Source organism: Phoenix dactylifera, chromosome 8 (assembly GCF_009389715.1).
Source record: "Phoenix dactylifera cultivar Barhee BC4 chromosome 8, palm_55x_up_171113_PBpolish2nd_filt_p, whole genome shotgun sequence".
NCBI lineage: Eukaryota > Viridiplantae > Streptophyta > Magnoliopsida > Arecales > Arecaceae > Phoenix > Phoenix dactylifera.
Genome location: NC_052399.1, coordinates 15,424,808 through 15,445,493, shown reverse-complemented (window position 1 = coordinate 15,445,493; position 20,686 = coordinate 15,424,808). Strand labels below are relative to the sequence as shown.

Genomic DNA, 20,686 nt, shown 5'->3' with positions numbered 1-20,686 from the left:
TCCTCGAGTTCCGGATACCATGAATCAATCGAAAGTTATTTATTCCATTCCTACCTCACCCTAGTTTTATTAGAGCCTCAGTACCTGCTCAAAAAGAGGGCCGAGTTGAGAGCAGGGGCGGAGTTAAGGGCAGCCTGGACAAGATTGAGATATGTGCGATGCGCGCTGCAGGCTAGAGATGTTCTTCTGGAGGACGACTCTGCGACAGTCATTGGATGGCTTTTACAAAATTCAGGTGGGGTCAGCGACTACCACTTGTTGGTGAGAGACGTCCAAGCCATGGTGGGGGACGAGATGATTATTCAGCCGAGACATGTGTTCAGAGAGATAAATGCGGTTGCGGATTAGGTGGCGTTCTTTGTCGCCAATCATTCAGAAAACCTTCTATAGGTGGGAAAGGTGGAGTTACCTAGTGCCCTCCGCAATGTTTTGTTTTTTGATTTTTCTGGCTGTATTCATACATGTTATGTACGATCCTTCGTTTTAGCAAGCAAAAAAAAAAAAAAAAAGGCTGAAGCCACTTAGAATCAAACCCCTGCACTCTGGTCTCTGATCTAAGCAGCAAGTGAACCTACCAAGTAAGTAAGCATTCAGTAGTAGATGTATGATATTTCACCATGGACATCTTCTCACTTCTCCCCTTTTTTTTGTTTTTGGTGTTCAGTATGCATGCCTACATTACTTGGGAGGGAAACAAATAAACCCTAGTTTCTCTGAGGTGGAAAATTTGTTAGTATCCTCGTATATTCTTATTACACATTAATTAGATAAGCTAGTTTCTTATCTTCTACATTTGGAAATAAGAGTTTTGTTGCCCAGACCCAACAGGCTGCAACCCTTCTTCCTCAAAAGGCTCCCTGCTACCTCTAGGGTAGTGGCGGCGGGAGGCTGTCAGTTATTTGACTGCATGGTTCCTGGAGCGGAACTGAGAGCTGCCTGGGCGGATCTTCGACACGCTCAGCGTGTGCTCTCAGCTAGATCAGTCATCTTGGAGGGAGACTCGGCTACGGTCATTAGTTGGATCCAGGGGGGTTAGAGGGCCGGTGCTGTCGACCATCACTTGATCCGCGATATCGGGTTGATGATGAGGGACGGAGGGGTGGTCCAGGCGAAGCATGTGTTTAGAGAAGCCAACGGGGCTACGGATTGGGTGGCCATGTATGTGGCTAACCATGCCAGTAGTACCCTAAGGGCAGGGGACAGGAAGCTGCCCTGGGAGCTCCGAGATGTTTTGTTTTCCGACTTTATTGGATGCATCCGCATACGCGTTGTATAGATCACCCGGTTTAGCAAAAAAAAAAAAAAAGGGCTCCCTGCTCAAATACGTTAAACTTTTTTCTCCTCTGAGGCTGTATTCAATTTTAATGATAAGAAATCCTTTTCGGAACTTTTCCAACAGGATACCTCTCTTGGAAAGCCCAAGGCCTCCCCACTATCATATTTAGACTTTTTTTTACATAAATATTCTCTTAAATAATAAATTTTATATAAATATATTTTAAAAATTAATATATATATATTCGTAAAAATTTATGTTGCTATTTTATTTTTTTTATTTTATATATACATTCATATTATTTAATGCCGTTCAAAAAATTAATTATTTTAAATTAGAATAACTAAAATAAATAGACATGCAAAAAAAATTTTTATAAGATGATTGCGATGAAAAAAATTATTTTAAAATTATATTTTATTTTTAATTAAAATAAATTTAATTTATTAATAGTGCTGGAAGATCAGTGGACATTTGTGTAAAAACAGTGTTTAATAGAATACAGAAATAAATATAAATTTTAAGTAGAATACAGAAATAAATATAAATTTTAAGTAAATATTCATGTAAATTTAAATTTTTTTAAAAATATTCGTATAAAAAAATCTATTATATATATATCTCATAATATATATATATATATATATATATATATATATATATATATATATAGGGGTACACCGCTGCTTCATGCTTTCTTACGGGGTTAATATCCCTCTTCCATGGCTTCTTGATATTCTTGCTCTCGTTCGAAACCTCCACTTGCTCCCCCTTGAAAACTGCAATGGAGAACCCTAGAATAACTAACGGAGGTTTCGAAGAGAACACCATGGCCATACTCGACTCCTCCGGCATCAAAGAGGCCCGCGATATTCACGACGATCGTAATCCCTCTCCTCCTTTTCCATCTCTCATTCTTTTTTCTTGCCTGGTGACCTTTCTTTCCCCTTCTTCTCAGGGCTCTCGTTCTTGGAAGCCGTCCGATTCGCTTCTCTTGCCTCCGAGTCCCCTTTTGCTCCTTCTTGGTATCATCTCCTTCGTCCCCCTTCTCATCCCTCTCCTGTTAACTGAAAACCCTTGGATTTTAGGGGGGAATCCCATGTTTCTATTATGTCAAGAATCTTTATCAGCTTCTTTTTGTTTTTCTTCCTCCTGTTTTTCCCCTTCCGAGAAGGAGAATGTTTGATGCGATATTTCAGATTCTCAGAGACAGCAAATCTTTGGAACTGGCCATGGTCAGCTACCAGCTTCTAAACGAGTTAGACCAGGTGTTTCTTGTTTTTTTTTTAAATTTTATTTTTGATTGCAACGATGCTCAGGTGATGACGCTAAAATCTTTGTCGTTATTTTGTATAGCGTTACCCAAGAGTCTATTTTACGTGTTCAGATAAGCCCAAATCAACTTCTGGTAGAGCCGGTGAGCTTGTTGTGGTTAAAGAGGTATCAAATTGTCGTCTTTCGTTGTTATCTATTTTTCCTTAGGAAAAGTAACCAGATTGTCGTACGAGGAGTTTCTTTGAGATGTTTTATGTTTTTTCTTTTCTTTTCTTTTTTCTTTTTGTTTTGAAGATCAGTGTTTTCGATTTCTTGTAGCGATCATTTGCTGATGATCTGAGTTTGCGTTTGCAGGCATGGTCCCCGTTTATTGTTGGCCCGGAAGCTAGCCATGCCGAGGCGGTGGCTGCTGGTAAAAGTTTAGATTACTTGTTCGACTCTTCGGTGAGTTGAGTCCCATGAAGTATAAGTCTGTGATTGCAATACCTATGGGTCAAGGTCACGGTACTATCTTTTGTTATGTTTCTGGATATATTTGTGGGTCAGTGCTGTTTCATGTTGCTATGGGTTGTCAATCATCTGGATATTTGATGTCAGCTTAATAGCTTCTTTCAATCTTTTTTCCATAAATACTGCTCAGAGATGAAGTCAGTCAGTGAACTATGACAAAACTGATTTCCTTCTTTATGTTCCAGTAGATTGGTCTCTTCTCCTAGAGAGGGGTAGCTGGATAAGATAGGGCTTATCTGGAACAATGGATTGTTAATGAATTGTTGCTCAAGAACTTTGTTTGTAAGAAAAATTAAAAGAAACACTATTTATTTCTTTCCATTTCCTGCTAACTTGCTTTTCTATGGCAAGTTGATCACAGCATTCATCGAAGTGGTTAAATGATTATAAGTTGTGCTGGTAAGCCAATTCCAATGCAATGATTTCAGCACCAATACCACTTATGGGCACTCAAGCTTGGATAGGCTTACCCATTGGGAGAATGGAACATATTCTAAGTTCAGTAGTGGGTTTCAGGTATTAATGTAAGTGCATGAGGAATCAAAGTTCTCAAAAAGGATCAGATTAACTTCCTGTAAAATAGGTAGAGAAATAATATGCTGGATTGATTATGAAGCAAGTTGTGCAACCTTAGTAAAAGATTCAGGGTACTGACTGCATGGTTGTTTGGATGCTAGTCATCCAGGAAATATTAGCAGCCAGCAATAGACCAATGAGCTGGCACAGTATGAGTGTTTTATGGGCACATAAGATGAATGCAACAAAACTGAAACGTAGACAAGGACATTGTTGTGAAATAGCAACAAAGAAATGATAGGCCTAGGACATTAGTGGATGTTTCAAGGTTGCAGTAGATGAAGATAGTATCAAATGATTGGATAAGCATGATCATGTGTCTCATAGATGTAAAAGACATCTAAAATGAGAACATGCAATGGTGTATAAGAGTCCAAAGGATCTGAATTGAAAAAATTGGAGGTTTTAGGAAAACATGAAAATGCTTGCTGTAATTGTGGATAATACTCTTATGATGAATGAGAAAGAATGATTTAAGTTTGGAAGCAAATATGTTGAAGGTTTGTCGACAAGTGCTGAGTTGTAGGGGCTTAGAGCTATGCTATAGTCACCAAAATTAGAAAGTAGTCATTCTAATACAATATGTATAAGAGTCCAGGATTGTTGCCTGCTGTATGTCTTTTTCTTGCTCCTACTGACACTGGTATCTTGTTACAATAGGATCAGTGTTGTGGACAAAGCAATTACAGGTTGCTCGGGTGGGGCAATTGTCTACTTCGTTGCTTTGGCGCGCTACTCTTCTTTTCTTTTTCCAGGCAGCCTCGAAGAGGGCGGCTTTGCTCGTGCACGAAGGGTGGGAGAGGGGAAGAGTGGAGCTCCAACTAGAGTGCCTAGCCGCAAACTAAGCTTTGGTTCTATTCCAGCCAAGCAACCAAAGTCAGGGAACCCTGGTGGGAAGAGCGTCAAGGGAAGAAGTGGGGTAGAGGAATTGGTCTACTCATCAAGCTCATGAGTTGAAGACTGCAGATTCTCCCCGCCTAACCATGTCAAATACTTTTTGGGGTCTTACTCATAAATTAGGGTTATTCCAGATAATAGAATAATCAAAGCATCATTTAATTCCCCTTTCCTATCTCTCATCTTACCATTACAATTCATCCTCTTAAAGGCTAATAACAGGATTTAGAGAGGGAATGAGAATGAGTAAGACAATTAACTTAGTAATTATGAGTTTATATATGCCTAAAAGAGTGAGAGTGAGAGTGGAAGCAGTCTAAATCTTTGAATCATATTTAATGAACAGAGCTACTTATCCGCTTTTTGCTGAAAGAAATTGATGACTTCTGCTGCTATTATCTTTGTGTACATAATTTTATCAGTGAAAGTTTTAGGCGCATCATCAACTTGAAGTTTGATCAAGCCCCTTTACTACTTTTGCTGTGCACCGATTTACTGTAACCTGAGGAAGATGCATTGACAAATGCAACCAATTTTTTATCTATTCCACAAAAGCAACATTTTTTAATCTATTGTACTTGCATTGTTCTACTTTGTCTGTAGATCTTCTGGTTGCATCTTTCAAGCTCTTCTCTTTTGGGGTGCATGTATCATATGTTGGTAACTTTGATCAATAGCACCTAGGAAGCATAGTTTCTGTAATCATCAAAAGTTGGAATTGTTCTTACCTTTTTCTCAGAGAGGCCTTTATTTTATCTTTCCAGGACTTCTAGGTGATATTTAGTCTTATATGATTGATATATAAAATAGTAAATTTTTCCATTCTAACAATGGGTCTTTTTTCCCCTTATTTCCAGAGATTTTCTGCCCTGGTAGAAGACATGGCTCTAGCAGTCAATAAAACCGATTTTCAATTGGCAATGAAGGCAAGTATACATGCATTCTAATGATTTCTAGAAAACTGCATGAATTTAGCACAATAAGATTTTGCTCTGGTAGAGGTCATGGCTTCGGAGTCCACATAGGTCTTTGTTTTCCAAGCCTTTCGCCTTATGTACAGAGAAATGTGGCTCTGAGATGTTTCTTCTACAAATTTGTTCTAAATTTATAATAATTTATATTTTACAAAATTGAAGCAACTGTATCAGATTTGAGTTATAAAGTTTGTGATTATTTTTGGAACTTTTTTTTTCTCAAGTCATTGCCTTTTAGAATGCTTTTAATTTTATTTATATTTGCAAACAGTCTTTAACACTTAAGTGTTTTAGTTCTGTGAGTTTTGCTATAAATGATGGCTGGAATGCAGTTAACATTGGGAAAATGTTTATATGATGTTTGTGATGCATCATAGAATAATTAAATGTTTGTGGTATTACACATTGATCTCAAATATTGAAAAATGTCTTGCATTTCCTTAAACTGCAAGTCATTATCCTAAACACTATGAGTTCCCATCTACCTCATCTTTCTCTTGAGTTCACTTCGACACACCATTGAATTTGCATGATAGATATCTGCCCCTTGCAGACTTCCGCCTTATTGCCGCATCAGCACAATGGACTTTGGGATGTGCCTAAAACTTATAATAGAAGAAAGATCTAGGAAAAGGTTTTCCAAGGAAAAAAATGTTAATTAATAGATATGATGAAATGATAAGATCCTTGCTCCAAAACGCAGTGGATATGCTGTTTTCTGTTATTTAGATGTTATATGGATTGTTATTTTGTAACTGTATTCGAACTAATATATTTTTTTTCATGTTTTAGTCTGTAGAGTATATGCTGTTGTTCCAATATCTTGTCAATGTTCTTGAGGCAGATTTCTTACCTCGTCAGACTTTGTACAAAGGTAATAGACTTCCAGATGGTATTTGTGTTGTTCCCTTTTTTCCCATGTTCTATTTTGTTCTCTTGTATTCATTTCCTTTTTAATTTTACTGCAGAGACATCAAAATGGGTCCTTTTCAGGGAGTCTATACTAAATATGCTTCTGGTATATTCTAGTGTTTCAGAAGTCATCAGAAAATTATGAAACTATCCATCTTAACTATTTATATTAAGTGCTATGTGGTCTGTTGTGTTTTATCTCTTTTGCATAAATTATCCTGGAGTAGTTTCTAGCAATATCAGTGAAATGGATTTATTTAAATTTGTATGTATCTTGCAGGGATCACGAAAATTAAACTTCAAAACTTTAGTAAGGGATTGCATGTCCATTATGTATAGGCGATGCCATCATCATATTGCAAAGAATGTTCAAGATCTGAGATTTGTGAAAGATTCTTGTGATAAAGAAGCTCATATTTCCAATGTTTCTCTAGCAATTGCATTATCTGAACTAGAAAAAGGAACATGTGTTGCTGTGCAAAAACTTATGACGCTGGTGGGAATTGCTGTGCTTACATTTGAGACTTAATTTGGAGCTTCTGTTTAGAGACTGAACCTTTTATATCATTTTTAGATTATGGAGCTAGATTTAATAAGGAAAGAAGCAGATCTTCAAGGACTTACTACTAGAGTTGATGGCTTCAGGTGGCATAATTTCCCCCTTTCATGCTGGTGGCATTTTTGATTGTTCTATATCTAGTCTGTTGCAAATTTGATGTTTTGACCTTCGGATTTAGGGTTCCTATGTTGGAGATCATTTTGGATGAACTAACCTACAATAAAGACTATATATCCCCCTTTCTTATGGTAAGTCCAAGACCATTAACATCTCCTTTTTGCATCTTGCCTCCTATTCTTTGTCCTCAATTTACTATTGTTTGCCGATGCTTTACCTCTTAAGTTGCAATCTTCTTTGTAAGGGAGGGACTGGTTGCTTGTTATGGTTAACATTCTTATTTTTTTTTTTTGTTTTGGTGAAAAGTTAACATTCTTATTGGGAACATATTTATTTTTCCGCATCTATTAAATATTGTAATGGCTAACATGATTGTCCCTGTTTATGGGACAGCGGATGTTGGTTTTTGCTTATTGCATTAGCTTGAAATGCTTTTTGTTATGCTCAGGCCAACAAATAGGCAAGGGTTGGAATCAATGAAAAATTTCTTTAGAGACTAGTTATGGTTTTTTCTCTTTCTCTCTCACTATTCATATTGTTCTTGAGTGCTTAGTTATGCTTGTTGAAACAACAGATATGTCATTTGTGTGCTCTTCATGCTGTGGTCTATGGGGTCTTCCATGCCTTGCACTTGACCTCACCTTCTTCCTATTCATGAGAGATAAGGAGACACATAGTCGATGACTCAAACACAAAGAAAGGGTCATCTGATGTTCAAAGTTGTATATTATATTTGATAATTTTTGACTGTTCTCTTGGCTTAAGGTTCTGCGTCCACATGTGATCGCTATTCTTCTTTTTTAAAGCATCTGGATTATATATTTTTTTGCCTGAATGAAGCAGATCCTTCTCACTTCACTAGTTCGCGTGGCAGAAATTCATCAGTTGTGTGCTTAATTGTATTGAGAGGCTGCTTCATGTACATTTCGATTTGTAACCCCTAGAGATACCACTCATAATAATGCTAATGCAAACAAGCCAAATGAAAGCCATGTCAAAGAAGGCTATGCTGTCAAGAACCTTAGAGACTAGAGAAAAGGCGTGATGCAAATAAACCAGATGTGGGGTTCAAAAGACCATAGGGGCTGGCTCAAGGGCAAAAGCAGATAAGGCTACTAACAAGTAAAATTGGCTTATAAATAGTTAAGCAATTTACAAGTCAAAAGCATAATAGCCAAACAAATCATATGATCACCAGTGTTGTGTAACCTCAAAATGGGGATATTATTTGAGGAAGGTGTTTCCACTTTCCAAACCCACGAAACAACTGGTGGCCCACAAGAACTGGAAAAAGAGCCAAAATATGTCAAAAAAAGAATTGGTCTGGGTTTTGGTACTGGAAGATTGGTACAAAATTAGCTAAGAAGTCTCTTAGAGAACTAAAAGATAATGAACAAAAATAATGTGCTCTTTGCATCGTAACCAACAAAGTAGTAAATTAAAGACCTCAAGCAAGGATATGACTGTAGAAGATTCTAAATACTAAATAAGCATGATCTGTATTTAGTGCTAAATTTTGTAAATAACCATCAATCAGATTTATCAAATCAAGGAACTGATCACAAAATTTGTCATGTGATCTCAAAGCTTAACCAGCCTTTGCAGCAGGACTTGGAAATGAAGAGAAGCTAAAGTAAATACGACAAGCCCTATTTTAACCCTTTGGTGGCTTGATGATACAAATATGTAGAATAACTCCTGTCCTGTACTATCAACAGAAGCAATGTTCTGTGCTTTGAGATTGTGAAGGCCAGTTCACTGATCAGAAGCTATGGGTGAGGAGTCCTCAACAGAACATAAACAATATGTGTTTCTTTGTTCAATCTCAATGAACCGATAGGTAACCAAGTGGTCCATAACCTATAGTTTTCATTGTCGTCTGATGACACACACATCGACAGGAAAACAAGATTCTTTTCTTGAATGTTGCACTAGTGTCATGTGATGAATCTTTAAAATGTTAAAATTTAACGAAAATGATGCTTCGAACCATGAAACTCAGAGAGTGTGCATTACATCTGTTAAGGGCATGAAATCTTTGCGCAGGCATGATACAATTTCTTTACAGTGATGACTTAGTTGTCATGGTAGACTTTTGGACAAGGGCTTCCTTAGTATAATGATGGTAATAGCATTCACTTCATCAAAAAGCAGTTTTGGTCCTTGACTTTATTGAAGGATGTATGATAACATCTTTTATATGGAAAAAATCTGTTTATATCCAAATTTTGTTACATATCACTGGGTTTGCTATTAATTTAAGGGATTGGTATGTAGATTGTCTATACCTCTTATGCTCGTATGTGTTTTTTTTTTTCCTCGTGTTTTGTAGGTTTAACTTATTCCTTACATGTAAAATCAGACGAATCGTATTGATTTTAATTGCATATATTTCTCTTTTGTGCATTGACACCAACAGTGTTTTCACAAAATCTGCTGTCTTGATTTTTTATTTTTTCCTTCCTTTTTTTCTTAGTTTTGTATTTGTACTGTTGGTACACAGGTTTTCTCTGAACCTAAATGGAAGTTGGAAATAATTTTGCAGTACTTTTCAAAGTATACTACAAAGGTATGCCAACTCAATCACCTGAGTTAATATAAATAGACTGATGAGAGCCATAAGATCTTAAATGATTGCTCATGCACTATTCTGCATCTTTTTTTAAAGTGGCACTACACATGGACATGCATGCACATATTCAGTGTGTGCACATGCCTGCCTGCCCCCCTGCACACACATATGCATATCTCAAGCCTGTGTGCTGAGTTCTACTAACTTTTTTTTATTGTCATGCCATTATGGAGGTGTTAGTTTTGTTCTTATAACACTAAACTGTCTTAAATTGCTATGGTTCTTTCATCATTGCTGAGTTCAGTCAATAGAATTCGTATAATGGAACTATCATTGTTTAATAATTGAATACATCCATGGTTTGCCATACTAGCTGTACTGCCCTGTATCGGGTTTCCTGCCACATTCCGGGTGTACTACCCATACTAGATGTACCGTACCATACCGTGGTAGATTGATGCTCAGTACAGGCGGAGTGTAGGCACCATGAACCAACTTGTATTGACATTGTACTAGAATGATAACAGTATGGGTATCAAAACTAGTACTACAAACCTTGAATGCATCTCTAGTAGGATACTGCAAACTATTGTAGGCCTTCCTTCATCCATGGCCTTTTGAGCCTTGTCATATACATTCCATTTTAGTCTGAGGACCTGTATGAATGTGTGTTTAATCCAACATCGGCTATGCTCTAGGTAGATCATGGATACTTATATAAGGCCAAGGAACGTAAATAATATCTTTCAGATAGCCTTTTTAGATGAGGTCTTGTATTATATTTAGTTCATCAAACACTTATTAGGAGTGTACCGGCAAAAAGTGGAGTGCATTTACCAAAGGGATTGCGCACGCCAGTGCTTCCTCTAATGTATGGAGCACCTGTAGTAGTATATATCTTTCTCCATCCAAATGTGGACCCCCATACTTCAGGAGGCATAAATTAGCAAGATAATCAAGTTTTGCTGACATTATGTCATTTCTGTTATATCATCTATTACAATTAAATATCCATTAGGATTTCAGTCATAGTTAATACGGAAAGTTTAATTTTACTGCAACCCCAATTCCATCTCTATTAGGACGGTGCCAAATGTTTAACTGTTTACCTATATGTCTTTAATGTAGATAATGCCCGAGGAATCAACTCTATTAGTTAGATTCCTACGGATGTCAGAGATGCAATATTTGCAGAATCTGATTACAGATACTGATTTTCTCAGAGTAAATAGGATACCTGGATATAAATGTTAAAGAAATTCTGGAGATCTGAAATCAATCTTAGATCATACATTAGTGTTGTTTCGATCTTTATGATGACTTTACTGCACTAAATTGGTAATGGAGAAGATTCTGAAGGCGCATATGGGCAAGCTGGCAAAAGGAACAAGTAATGGACGATACAGATCAACCATTTGAATGGATGGTCAAATTTTGCTCGTTTTAAATCATTTAGCTGAAGACCCATCTTTTAAAACTTCAGCCAGGGGTCTTGTAGTAGATTTGATCAGGAGTGTGCTGAATGTTGTTAAGGTTATATCGGTGGCATGAGCGGTGATGCATGCCATTAGGTCTGCTTTACTGATATCTTTTGAATATGATGATTCTTATTACGATAACAAAAACAAAAATTGCCACTTATTATTAACAAACTAGTGCTTCCTTGAGTGGATAAGGTATGCTGAGACATTGCCTTTTTTCTGTTCATTTATTCCAACCATGAATTATTTTTTTTTCTAATTTATGACCTTGTTATGACAATTCAGTTGCTTTTAGCTGTAATGCCTGATAGCAGAAACTCATTGAAGCATTGTTTCCTCTACTTCTGTCTGTCACTTTAGTCTTCTGTTCGTACTCGAAGGTCAAATGAAACGTCATATGATGCAACACTGGAGTCTGTTCTGAGTTTCTTTTCGACTGCCACAAGTACAAAAAACATTGTCAAGAAAATTTCTTCAGAGGTGGCTAAACTTCTCTTGGCACATGCTTTTCAGGTAGTGGCACTATTAACTTCATTAGGAACAATTTATATTACCTTTTGCTTATAAGTTTATTTTGTATAGGCATGTTGCATTCAGAGGAGCTGCACTTTCATCTCTTCATATCTTTTTTCATGCTGCCTTTTAGACAACTTATGAATTGTTGACAATGGAAAGAAAATTTGGACCTGATTCATGAAGAGATATAAATTAGACATCGGGCTTGAAGCTTTTGTTCTTTTTCTTAATGTTTATGATTTTTGCATTTTTCAATTAGTTTTTGTATTAAGTACTATTTATTCTAATGGACTTCTACTAGACATTATTGTTCTTTTACCTTAGTGGACTATGAACATGGAGTGCAAGTGATGTATCAAGATATAGGGGCTGCACAACAAGAAGCTTCCTCCTTTTTCCCTTTTTAAACCAATGTGCAGGAGATATGTGCAAATGTGTCCATGGATTCACTGATTCGTACTCCAGGCTGCTTGGTGCTGATGTGTCCATATATATATATATATATATGCTCTAAATCTCATGTAATGGCGTTAATTTCTAGTTTCATGGTTTTTGGAAGGCTAAGAAACTGGATGCCAGTTAGTGCTCAAATGTTATGGCTAAGAACTGGATTACGGTTAAGACTTTTTTAAAAAGATTGTTTAACTCCTCACTGGTTCAAGTGACTATTGCTGGACCTAACATGCAAAATTAGAGTACCAGATATATTGGTAACTTGGTATTTTTTGGGTTTTCCATGTGCATTTCATAAATGTAGACGTAGATTGATAGGCAACATAACACCAGGAAATATAACCTCACCGATATTATCTTTACCCACCATTCACTTAAATCTTCAGCTTGACTACTTCACAGAGTAGCATGCGATACAATGCTTCTCCTTTCCCTTTGAGTAACTTTCTTTGGTTGTTACGTCCCAAATTTGACATTATGGGTGGATGGGGGTTAGTGTGAGTTTGCATACAGTTGATATCTCCCAATGCTTCATCAGTTTCCTTATCTATAGTAATCTTTTATTCCCTCCTAATGCATTTTTCTTTCATAATTTTGGTTCTTGCAAGTCTTTTTCATGAGTCATATTACAACTTTTAGAAATATGTTTTATCTTATCGCCTTTTGTCAATGCTTTTGTTTGTTGGATGCTAGGAAGCGCTAGGCTCCCATCTTTTGCATCCATGCATTTGTGATTTGCTCTTCCCTGCTGCTTTTTATTTCCACTTCTAGATAGTATGGGCCAATGAAATAACATAATTGACAATTTGACATCAAAACTTGGTCACAAGTTTGGCAATGAGGAACAATGAGGCTATAGGAGACGGTTCGGAGTTCAGGAGAAGCTGAAAAAAATTGTCAAGAATTCAGAAAGGAATTTGGATGACTAGAATTTGAGAAAAAATAATGAAAATAATGAAGGTATGATAACTGAAATATCTGTATTCACATTCCAACAAGCATGGGAGATGTAAATACAAGGACACAAAAACCAAAGGAGAGGAAGAAAACCAGCAAAAAGATAGAGCATGAAGTTGTAAATAGTGAAAGGTTTCTTGCACTAGTTGTGAATCTGTGAATAAATTGTGTAATATATCTCTAAGTAACTTGTATACAGAATAATTTGGAGAATTATTGATAGAGAAGATAATTGAGAATAATTTGGGAATTCTTTCAACATATAGAGAATATTGTTATTATGTATTGACGAGGGAGTGAAGAGGTGTGCAATGACCAAGATAAATTGGGAGAAACTAAATGAGTGGGAATGTTTAAGGTTTTAGGAAGGATTGCGAGTAAGATGATGGTCCTTGACAAAATGGTGAAATTGACTGGCAGGGGTAGAGTTTTGGATCCTATTTCTATACTTTGCTGACAAGGTGTTGGCATGATACAGGGTGTGTATGATTCTGTCATTCACAGAACCATGTATCTTTGTTATCATCTTAGGTTTATCCTTGTGTCTTTGTACTGGATTACATTCACTTGCATCACTTTGGTATGCTGACTATAGGCCAAATAGTATAGCTATAAGAACGTAGTCTGGTTCCCTCCTCTAAACTTGTGCATAGCTGGTCCCAAAAGCTTGTGTAAATCTATTCCTGGCTCTTATTCTCTTTTCTTTGTGCACTCACTTTTAGTGTATATGCATGCCAAATTTACAAATCATATGTCATAATTAGACAAGGTTTCATTCTATGATAGAAGGAATGCTAGAAATGATGGTAAGCCTCTGTTTTTCTTTCTTCTTTACAAAAATTGTACCATGTATCGTCTCATAGAACTTAACCAAATTGTGGAATAAAAGATAATTACCCCATTAGATGTCCTCTAGATCCTTGTGGAGCCATCTTAATGGCATAGAAACCATGAGGAGGGCCTCCATATGGTTTTGATATGAGTATCATATCCTTGATGGCGATCCTTCGCAGGTTGAGAAGGTTTTCTTGGCTAGGTTATTTTATTTGCCGGTTTTTACATAGGACTGTTAGATACATCCTATGCATCTGATTATTAGCATGTTATATGTACCTAAGTTATATCTATGGACAATTTTAGACCCTCATAACCAACATATAGCAACAGTTATGCACAAAGCTATTCCGCAATGATCACCCCAAGCCTCTTGCAAGTGCTTGGTACCGCTGCAGGCTTTGGTGGTCAATGTTTATGAACATGTTGCATAGTGCGTGGAGCATATGAGCCAGAATTCAGTAATAATAGAAACAATATCAATATATGAGTTTCCTGCAGCACCAGCAATACCTGTGAACACCTACGGTATTTTGTTCTTATGCAGATAATATTATGTATGCTCTTACTTCCTAGGATGCATGACTCCATTGCTTACCAAAGTTTGGTCCTTCTGAGAGCTTTTAATTTTTTGAGAAAACTTAATTGACTTTATATAATGTTATGTATCCTCATACATTCTAGAATGCATGATTCCATTGCTTACCAAAGTTTGGTTCTTTCGAAGAGCTTTTATTTTTTTGAGCAAACTTAATTAACTTAATGTGCCGTTTCCAAATTGGAATTGCAATTTTTTTTGGAGATATGGTATTGATGACGGACTTAGAAATGCACAGCAATTTGTAAAATTAATTAATTTCACAATCAAATAGCAGAATCATGTAGCGTTTTTTTTTTTTTTTTTTTTTTTTGAGGAAAAGGGAGGACACCCACCTGCATTATAATTATCCAAGTCTAGATTTTTGGGATGAGAACTACCCAAGAATCAAACCCAAGACCTTTGGTTGCTAAGTTGAGGGATGTGACCACTAGGGCAAGCCCTCGCAGAATCATGTACTTTTAGGTGATATTTTCACCCTTCAATTTGCAAATCTGGGATGGCATCTAACAAGTACTTGGATCGAATCTTTAATGATATTGAAAATTAATATTATTCTTTAAAGTTGTTGTGGCATGTTTTTAATGGTACCTAGTTCTTAATGCTCTACCTATATAACCACTATATCTTTTCAGGCCTGTCTCTCCCTACAACATTGTTCAAGACATAATGCTTACTCGACTGAAAGGATTGGAGGCACTCTTAGCCAGATAAGCAACAAGCTAGTTTCTGCTTTCCAAAGTCTCAGAAAATATGATGAGTAAGTCTATCATTCTGGTACTTTTTTAATTTAAATGAGTCTTCATATATATATTTATATAATTTAGATCTATTTGACCATCTGGCTTCACACTATAATGACCTACCAAATAGGTCAGTTTCTTCCCTCCTAAAAAAAGTTATATTGCTATATGTTAAACCTTCAGTGGGAGTAAAGAAATGGTTTTCAAATCTCAGGACAAAACATGATCTTTATGCTGGTAAATTTACTTTTGCAATTGGGGCAATGATCTACTGATTTATTTAAACTCAGCCAAAAATTAGCATGAATTGGAAGATGATTAGTTCTAACCAGATAATGAGTTTTCATGTGCCTATTTAAATTGCAGTATGCAGCTTGATGGCATCAAGGAAGTGAAAATTCCATCTGAATTTTTTTTGTCCTTGTTTAATGCTATACTTGCTTTACTCCTAGGTTTATTGTGCCAAAAGTGAGGATACCTTTCCAAGTGTCTCAACATTCTATTTTCAATGCATATTTTCTTGTTCTAATATTCACATGTCCTTTAACATATAGCTACCAACATAAATCCTTATTTGCTGATAATAAGTCAACATTTTATTGATCTATGATATATGATAGTCGTCTGTTTCTCCTGCAGTAATTTTTAGACAGACTGCTTTTATGAACTTATAAACATACAACCACATTAATCATGTTGCATTTGTTGAGTTACATCCTAAAAGTAGCTCGCCATGTAGAAATGCCTTGTTGATGCTTATTGCCTCTGCAGGTCATTAAAATGCTTACCAGTACCTAACTACTGCTACAGTGTTGATGATTTGTTCAATTTATGACTTGCTGATTAGCTGAAATTTAGTTGACTGCTCCAGTCATTTGGGAAAAAAAATCTGTAGTGATTGGGTAATGCATCCTGTGTTGAAACTTTCTGAGGTTTCAAACATGCATATTTTTTTGGATTGTGTTAAAGCACAGTTCTCATAAATCCTTTATAAAAGGACTAAAGTGGAGTGGTTTTTGGAAATAGCTATTTTGATGATTTTCTTTTTTTACCACTATGATTCAGAAACCTGATCATCTAAAATGAACCCTCTCCGTTGTTTTCTATAAGGCTTGTTGAGGCTTCACTTGAAGTCCATGAAAAGCATAGCATGACCAAGCATCCAAAATGCTGCATATCCATGTCATGCATCTGTTATACAAACTGTATCTTCTGTCTTTGTGATTGTTTCTCCTCTGTTCACTGAATATGACAGCCCTTTCTAGATAAAGTGAAAAGGTATGAACTGAAGTAGTTGTAGTGAAAGAGTTCTTTGAAATTAGGATAGAATGGATGCAAAATCCTTATTTTCATGCAGTAAGTGATAGATGGTTTTTGAGACTCACTACTTTTATGAAATCTTCTCTCATTGAACTACTTTCATTTGTCTAGACTGAAAGCTGCATGAGTTGCTGTATTTCAGATACTGCTGCAGGTGGCATGTTTTTAGCAGTGGGACTTCATTTACTAGTTTAAGCAAACTTATGGATAATTGGTCTTGAAATCTTAAACAAGTTCATTGTGTGAAATGTTGCTGATAAGCATGCTTGTGAATAGACACGGCATATGCTTATGCTTACTCTTGAATCACATCAGATGTGACTACATATTAAGGTTTTCTATGCCAAATGAAGTACATTATTTTCTCCCAGCTGGCATGTCCTTCTTATAGAGCCTTGAGTGGTTCCCTTGTAGGTACTTGTTTCTGATAATGAATACCCCTTTAGGCATGTCTTGTTTATGTAATGCTGCATCTGGATCTTGGCTTCCATTCTATGATTTACATAAAATCCTAATTGACATAATAAAACAAGAGATTATAAAAGTAAATTAGTGTTATTTGTTACATGAGACGATATAATCATAGTTGTTGAGAAATTCAACTAATCAAGAAACATTGTTATCATCTCATGATCTGAACTGGTGTTCTTTGGTCCTTGGAGAATGTGTTATAAAGGTGCCAACACGTGATCATCCTCAATAGTAGCCCAGTATATGCATGTCAGTTATACGATGATGATGTGGTTGCTATGCTGCGAAGCACAGCACAACATGATATTTTTTATAAACCAGTCATCTAATTACACTTCACACCCTTTCCCTTAAAGCTGAAATAATTTAATAGAGGTTTGAAGTGGAAGGAGGAAAGTCAAAAATGAATCAACAAGCTTTACTTTAGCTGATATGTGAGCCAAGGATAGCAGCCAAGTCAGTTATGTTGATTCCAATTAAAGCGTTTTTCAATACTTAATCTATTAATTGAACTTGTTCACCTCATTTGATCCTTATACCTATGATTACATAAAAGTTCGGTATACTGGGAGAAGTCCTGCAAATGGTTCCAACTTTTTGCATGGACGCCGCTCTACTGTAATAGTATGTTACATTGGTCCTTAGGAAGATGACAAGAATACAAATTTTGCTTCTTAATTGGATTATAGTGTTTGATCAAATATCAAAGAATCTTCTGCAAGGAAAAAAAGTTTTGAAAAAAACTTTCTTATTGTTATCATAAATATGAGATTTCTTTTGATCAATCACCAAAACAATATTTTTACTATCTAATAAATCATCCCAACTCAAACTAAGAAAAGACTGCCTTCTTGGGTAGCAGATTTCATATATTCAACAACAATCACAATCACCAGTTAGCCACTAATCAAGAAACTTGTAGCCTGCCCATCAAAATATCGGTGACCTATACTAGTGCACAGTGTCCTTCCGTCAGGGCATACAGTGAGACATGAGAAAAGTGACTCGAAATGAGGTTCAAATGAAGATATATTTGTAGTCAGCTTGTGAAGTAATAAAACCAAGTGCGAGTGCAAAGACTCTATTACAACTACTAAGGCATGACCACTACACATTTTGTTGTCACAAAAATCAGTTGCTCCAACTCAACCTAGTTCCAAAAAATTCTAGGAGAAGAAAGTAGAGATGTATGATTCACCAGTCATTACCAAGATCATTCAGCTGGGTGCGAAACAAGATTTTTTGTGGATGTTTGCTATTTTATCCAATTCCAATCAATCTCATCCATGAAATCTGACCAAGACTTGGGTTGCTGTGGGGTTAATTTACTTGGAGGGATGGGGAAACTACCTTTTCTATATATTTACTTTTTTTTCTTTTTTACTATGTGATAAACTTTTAGCAGTTGAGGTCAGACCACTCATTCACTTTGGATGTACTTCTATTTATAATTAAATTGGCAATTGAAGCAACTCATAATATCAATTTTGCCTTATGGGCAGGAGTTATATATATAGACTATTTGACTAGTTATTAGAAGACTTATATGAAGCTCTAAGTTATGTCATCTGTGCAGAGATCTGGAAATGACGGCTTTTGAAAAGGAAGCTCTGTTTGCTGCTGCAACAATTTTGTCACATAGATCCTAATGTTTAGGTGTTATTGGAAGTGTTCTTTTTGTCAAAGTGGCAGCGAGACCTCGCCCAATTGAACTTCTTCTGAGCTGTGCAATGTTTGTTACTGAAAGTAATGAAGCTTTTCTGAATTGACCGGGTGGAGCTTATAGAGTTTAGCCTATGGTTCATTTTGATGTAGTGGTTGATGCCATCTTTGATTCCAGACCCTGCAGATTCTTGTGTGGCCCTGCAGATTCTTGTGTGGCTGTAGCCCACTGTAGTTGCTGTCCAATTACCTGGCAAAAGCCTATTTTTCTTTTCGGCTTTCAGTTGTATGGGTTGTATGCGCTAGGTTGGCAATTATGAAGCAACTTAGTTGGGATGATTGTTGTGGATTGTGTAGCCAGCAAATTGTTGTGCATTGCTGCTAGGGTGAATATTTATTCAGATTGTGGGACTAGCCTCAGGGTACCCCCATTTAGAAAAGTAAAATTTTGTCAGAGAAGCAGAAGAGCCAATTGGAAAAGGGGGAATACCAATGAACAGGCATCCAAGGGAAAATCAGAATGATTTTAATTCAAAACCCAAGCAATCTACCATACATACCAGGCTGTCGAAGATCTTATTATTAAATTTACTCGTGGTGGGGAGTTTTTATTAACATGTGCTTGAAATCACATTGGAAGTTTTGCTGCAGAACCTGCAAAATGACCAAACAAAACCTTGAAATCTTTTGGTTTATGTTGATTTACAAATGGTGCAGCGAGATTTGGGTTGAGGTTGGTTCACGGTTGAGCACTTCAGTCAATTTGAACGTTCGTTAGCCCGAGATACAACAGAGACTTGTAAAGCCAACACATTAAAACAATAAATTATCTTGGCCTGCGTGCGTGGGATCTGGTATGTTTGGTTATGCTGGGAAAGACTTCCTGAAGGTGATTGTTGTCACCAGCAGGGCTGCTGCAGGAGCAGCAAATGTGCGTCCCGGATGCCAGTTTTGCCTTTGTAGACGGATGCATCGTACAGGGAAATTGGGTAGCTCAGGTGAGCATCATCGTACAGGGAAATTGGGTAGCTCAGATAATCAATAAACGTTGTCAATGATGATCTGAAAAGTCGGTCCATTATACAGGGCGGATCAGGTGGAATGCTGATGGCGAGCATTTATTGCACTTGAAGATTTCCACTTTAAGACTTATAGTTGTACCTTTTTAAGTGAAAAATGCGAAACATAAATATCTCTCAGGGCACGTTTGATTCGCGAAAAAAGAAAGAAAAAAAAGTATGGTCAACAAGAAAGTAATGGAATGTCTCTTGTTTGATTGAAGTTTTCAAAGGAGAGAGGCGGAAAAGTTATATTCCTATGAGAATATGATTACCACATTTCATGCGAAAGTCTTTTCCATAAGAAACATGGAAAAATTACTTTCCATGAGGTGGCGGGAATCACTATATTTTTATTTTTTTTTCAAAAAGATCCTTCAGCATTAAAGAAGCATTAAAGAGGCATTAAAGACCTAATTTTTATTAAAAGTATAATAGGAATTATACATAATTTTTTCAAAAAAGTGGATGGTCAACCAAACATAAGCACTTTGTAAATTTGTTACTTTTCCATTATCAACCAAACATGCCAAAAGTACTTTTCTAGGTATCATCTTCCTAAAAATCTACTTTGCAGAAATCATATTGCTAGAAGGAAAAATGCTTCCCGCGAACCAAAAGAGCCCATAGAAGAACGAGCTGCCAGCGAGAGCTTCAATAAGCAAGTTCCAATGACAGCCGTGTAATTTTTTTTGTTTTTACGGGATTTTTGCCGCTGCAGCTCTACTCTTTTTATGTTTTTAGGCTCGAGGCTTGATCTCTCGCCTTAGCAAACGCACGAAAGGAAAGGAGAGCAAAACAAAGCAAGTAATACGTGCCAAGTTATCAATCTGCTAAAGTCGGCATGGAATCCCATCTTTACCAGAATTTGGTGGGTTAAGGGTTTACCTGGAGTAGGGCTACCCCCTGTGGCTCCTCCAGGCCC

The 20,686-nt window shown here is 36.6% G+C and overlaps 1 protein-coding gene across 2 annotated transcripts; it reads left to right on the top strand.

The window, feature by feature from the left end:
- The first annotated feature begins 1,965 nt into the window (after positions 1-1,965).
- Positions 1,966-19,104, top strand: LOC103703380 (negative regulator of systemic acquired resistance SNI1). 2 transcript variants are annotated; one of them, XM_008786220.3, is made up of 15 exons: positions 1,966-2,160; positions 2,235-2,301; positions 2,451-2,544; positions 2,633-2,716; positions 2,906-2,995; positions 5,392-5,460; positions 6,301-6,382; positions 6,477-6,526; positions 6,701-6,916; positions 6,995-7,065; positions 7,158-7,227; positions 9,600-9,665; positions 11,510-11,662; positions 15,143-15,267; positions 18,618-19,104. In XM_008786220.3, exons 1-15 carry the CDS (start codon positions 2,061-2,063, stop codon positions 18,688-18,690), a joined length of 1,410 nt encoding a protein of 469 aa, XP_008784442.2. In that variant the 5' UTR covers positions 1,966-2,060; the 3' UTR covers positions 18,691-19,104. The 2 variants fall into 2 exon arrangements, with proteins under 2 accessions (XP_008784442.2, XP_038984953.1); XM_039129025.1 differs by lacking the exon at positions 18,618-19,104 and adding an exon at positions 16,682-18,190.
- Positions 19,105-20,686: the final 1,582 nt, after the last annotated feature.

What these genes read in the sequence shown, in the direction of transcription:
- LOC103703380 (XM_008786220.3), top strand. Translation starts at nt 2,061, where the DNA reads ATGGAGAACCCTAGAATAACTAACGGAGGTTTCGAAGAGAACACCATG. An exon ending in TCTTGGCACATGCTTTTCAG is followed by an intron (nt 11,663 to 15,142) that starts GTAGTGGCACTA and finishes ATATCTTTTCAG; the next exon opens with GCCTGTCTCTCCCTACAACA. An exon ending in AGTCTCAGAAAATATGATGA is followed by an intron (nt 15,268 to 18,617) that starts GTAAGTCTATCA and finishes TCATCTGTGCAG; the next exon opens with AGATCTGGAAATGACGGCTT.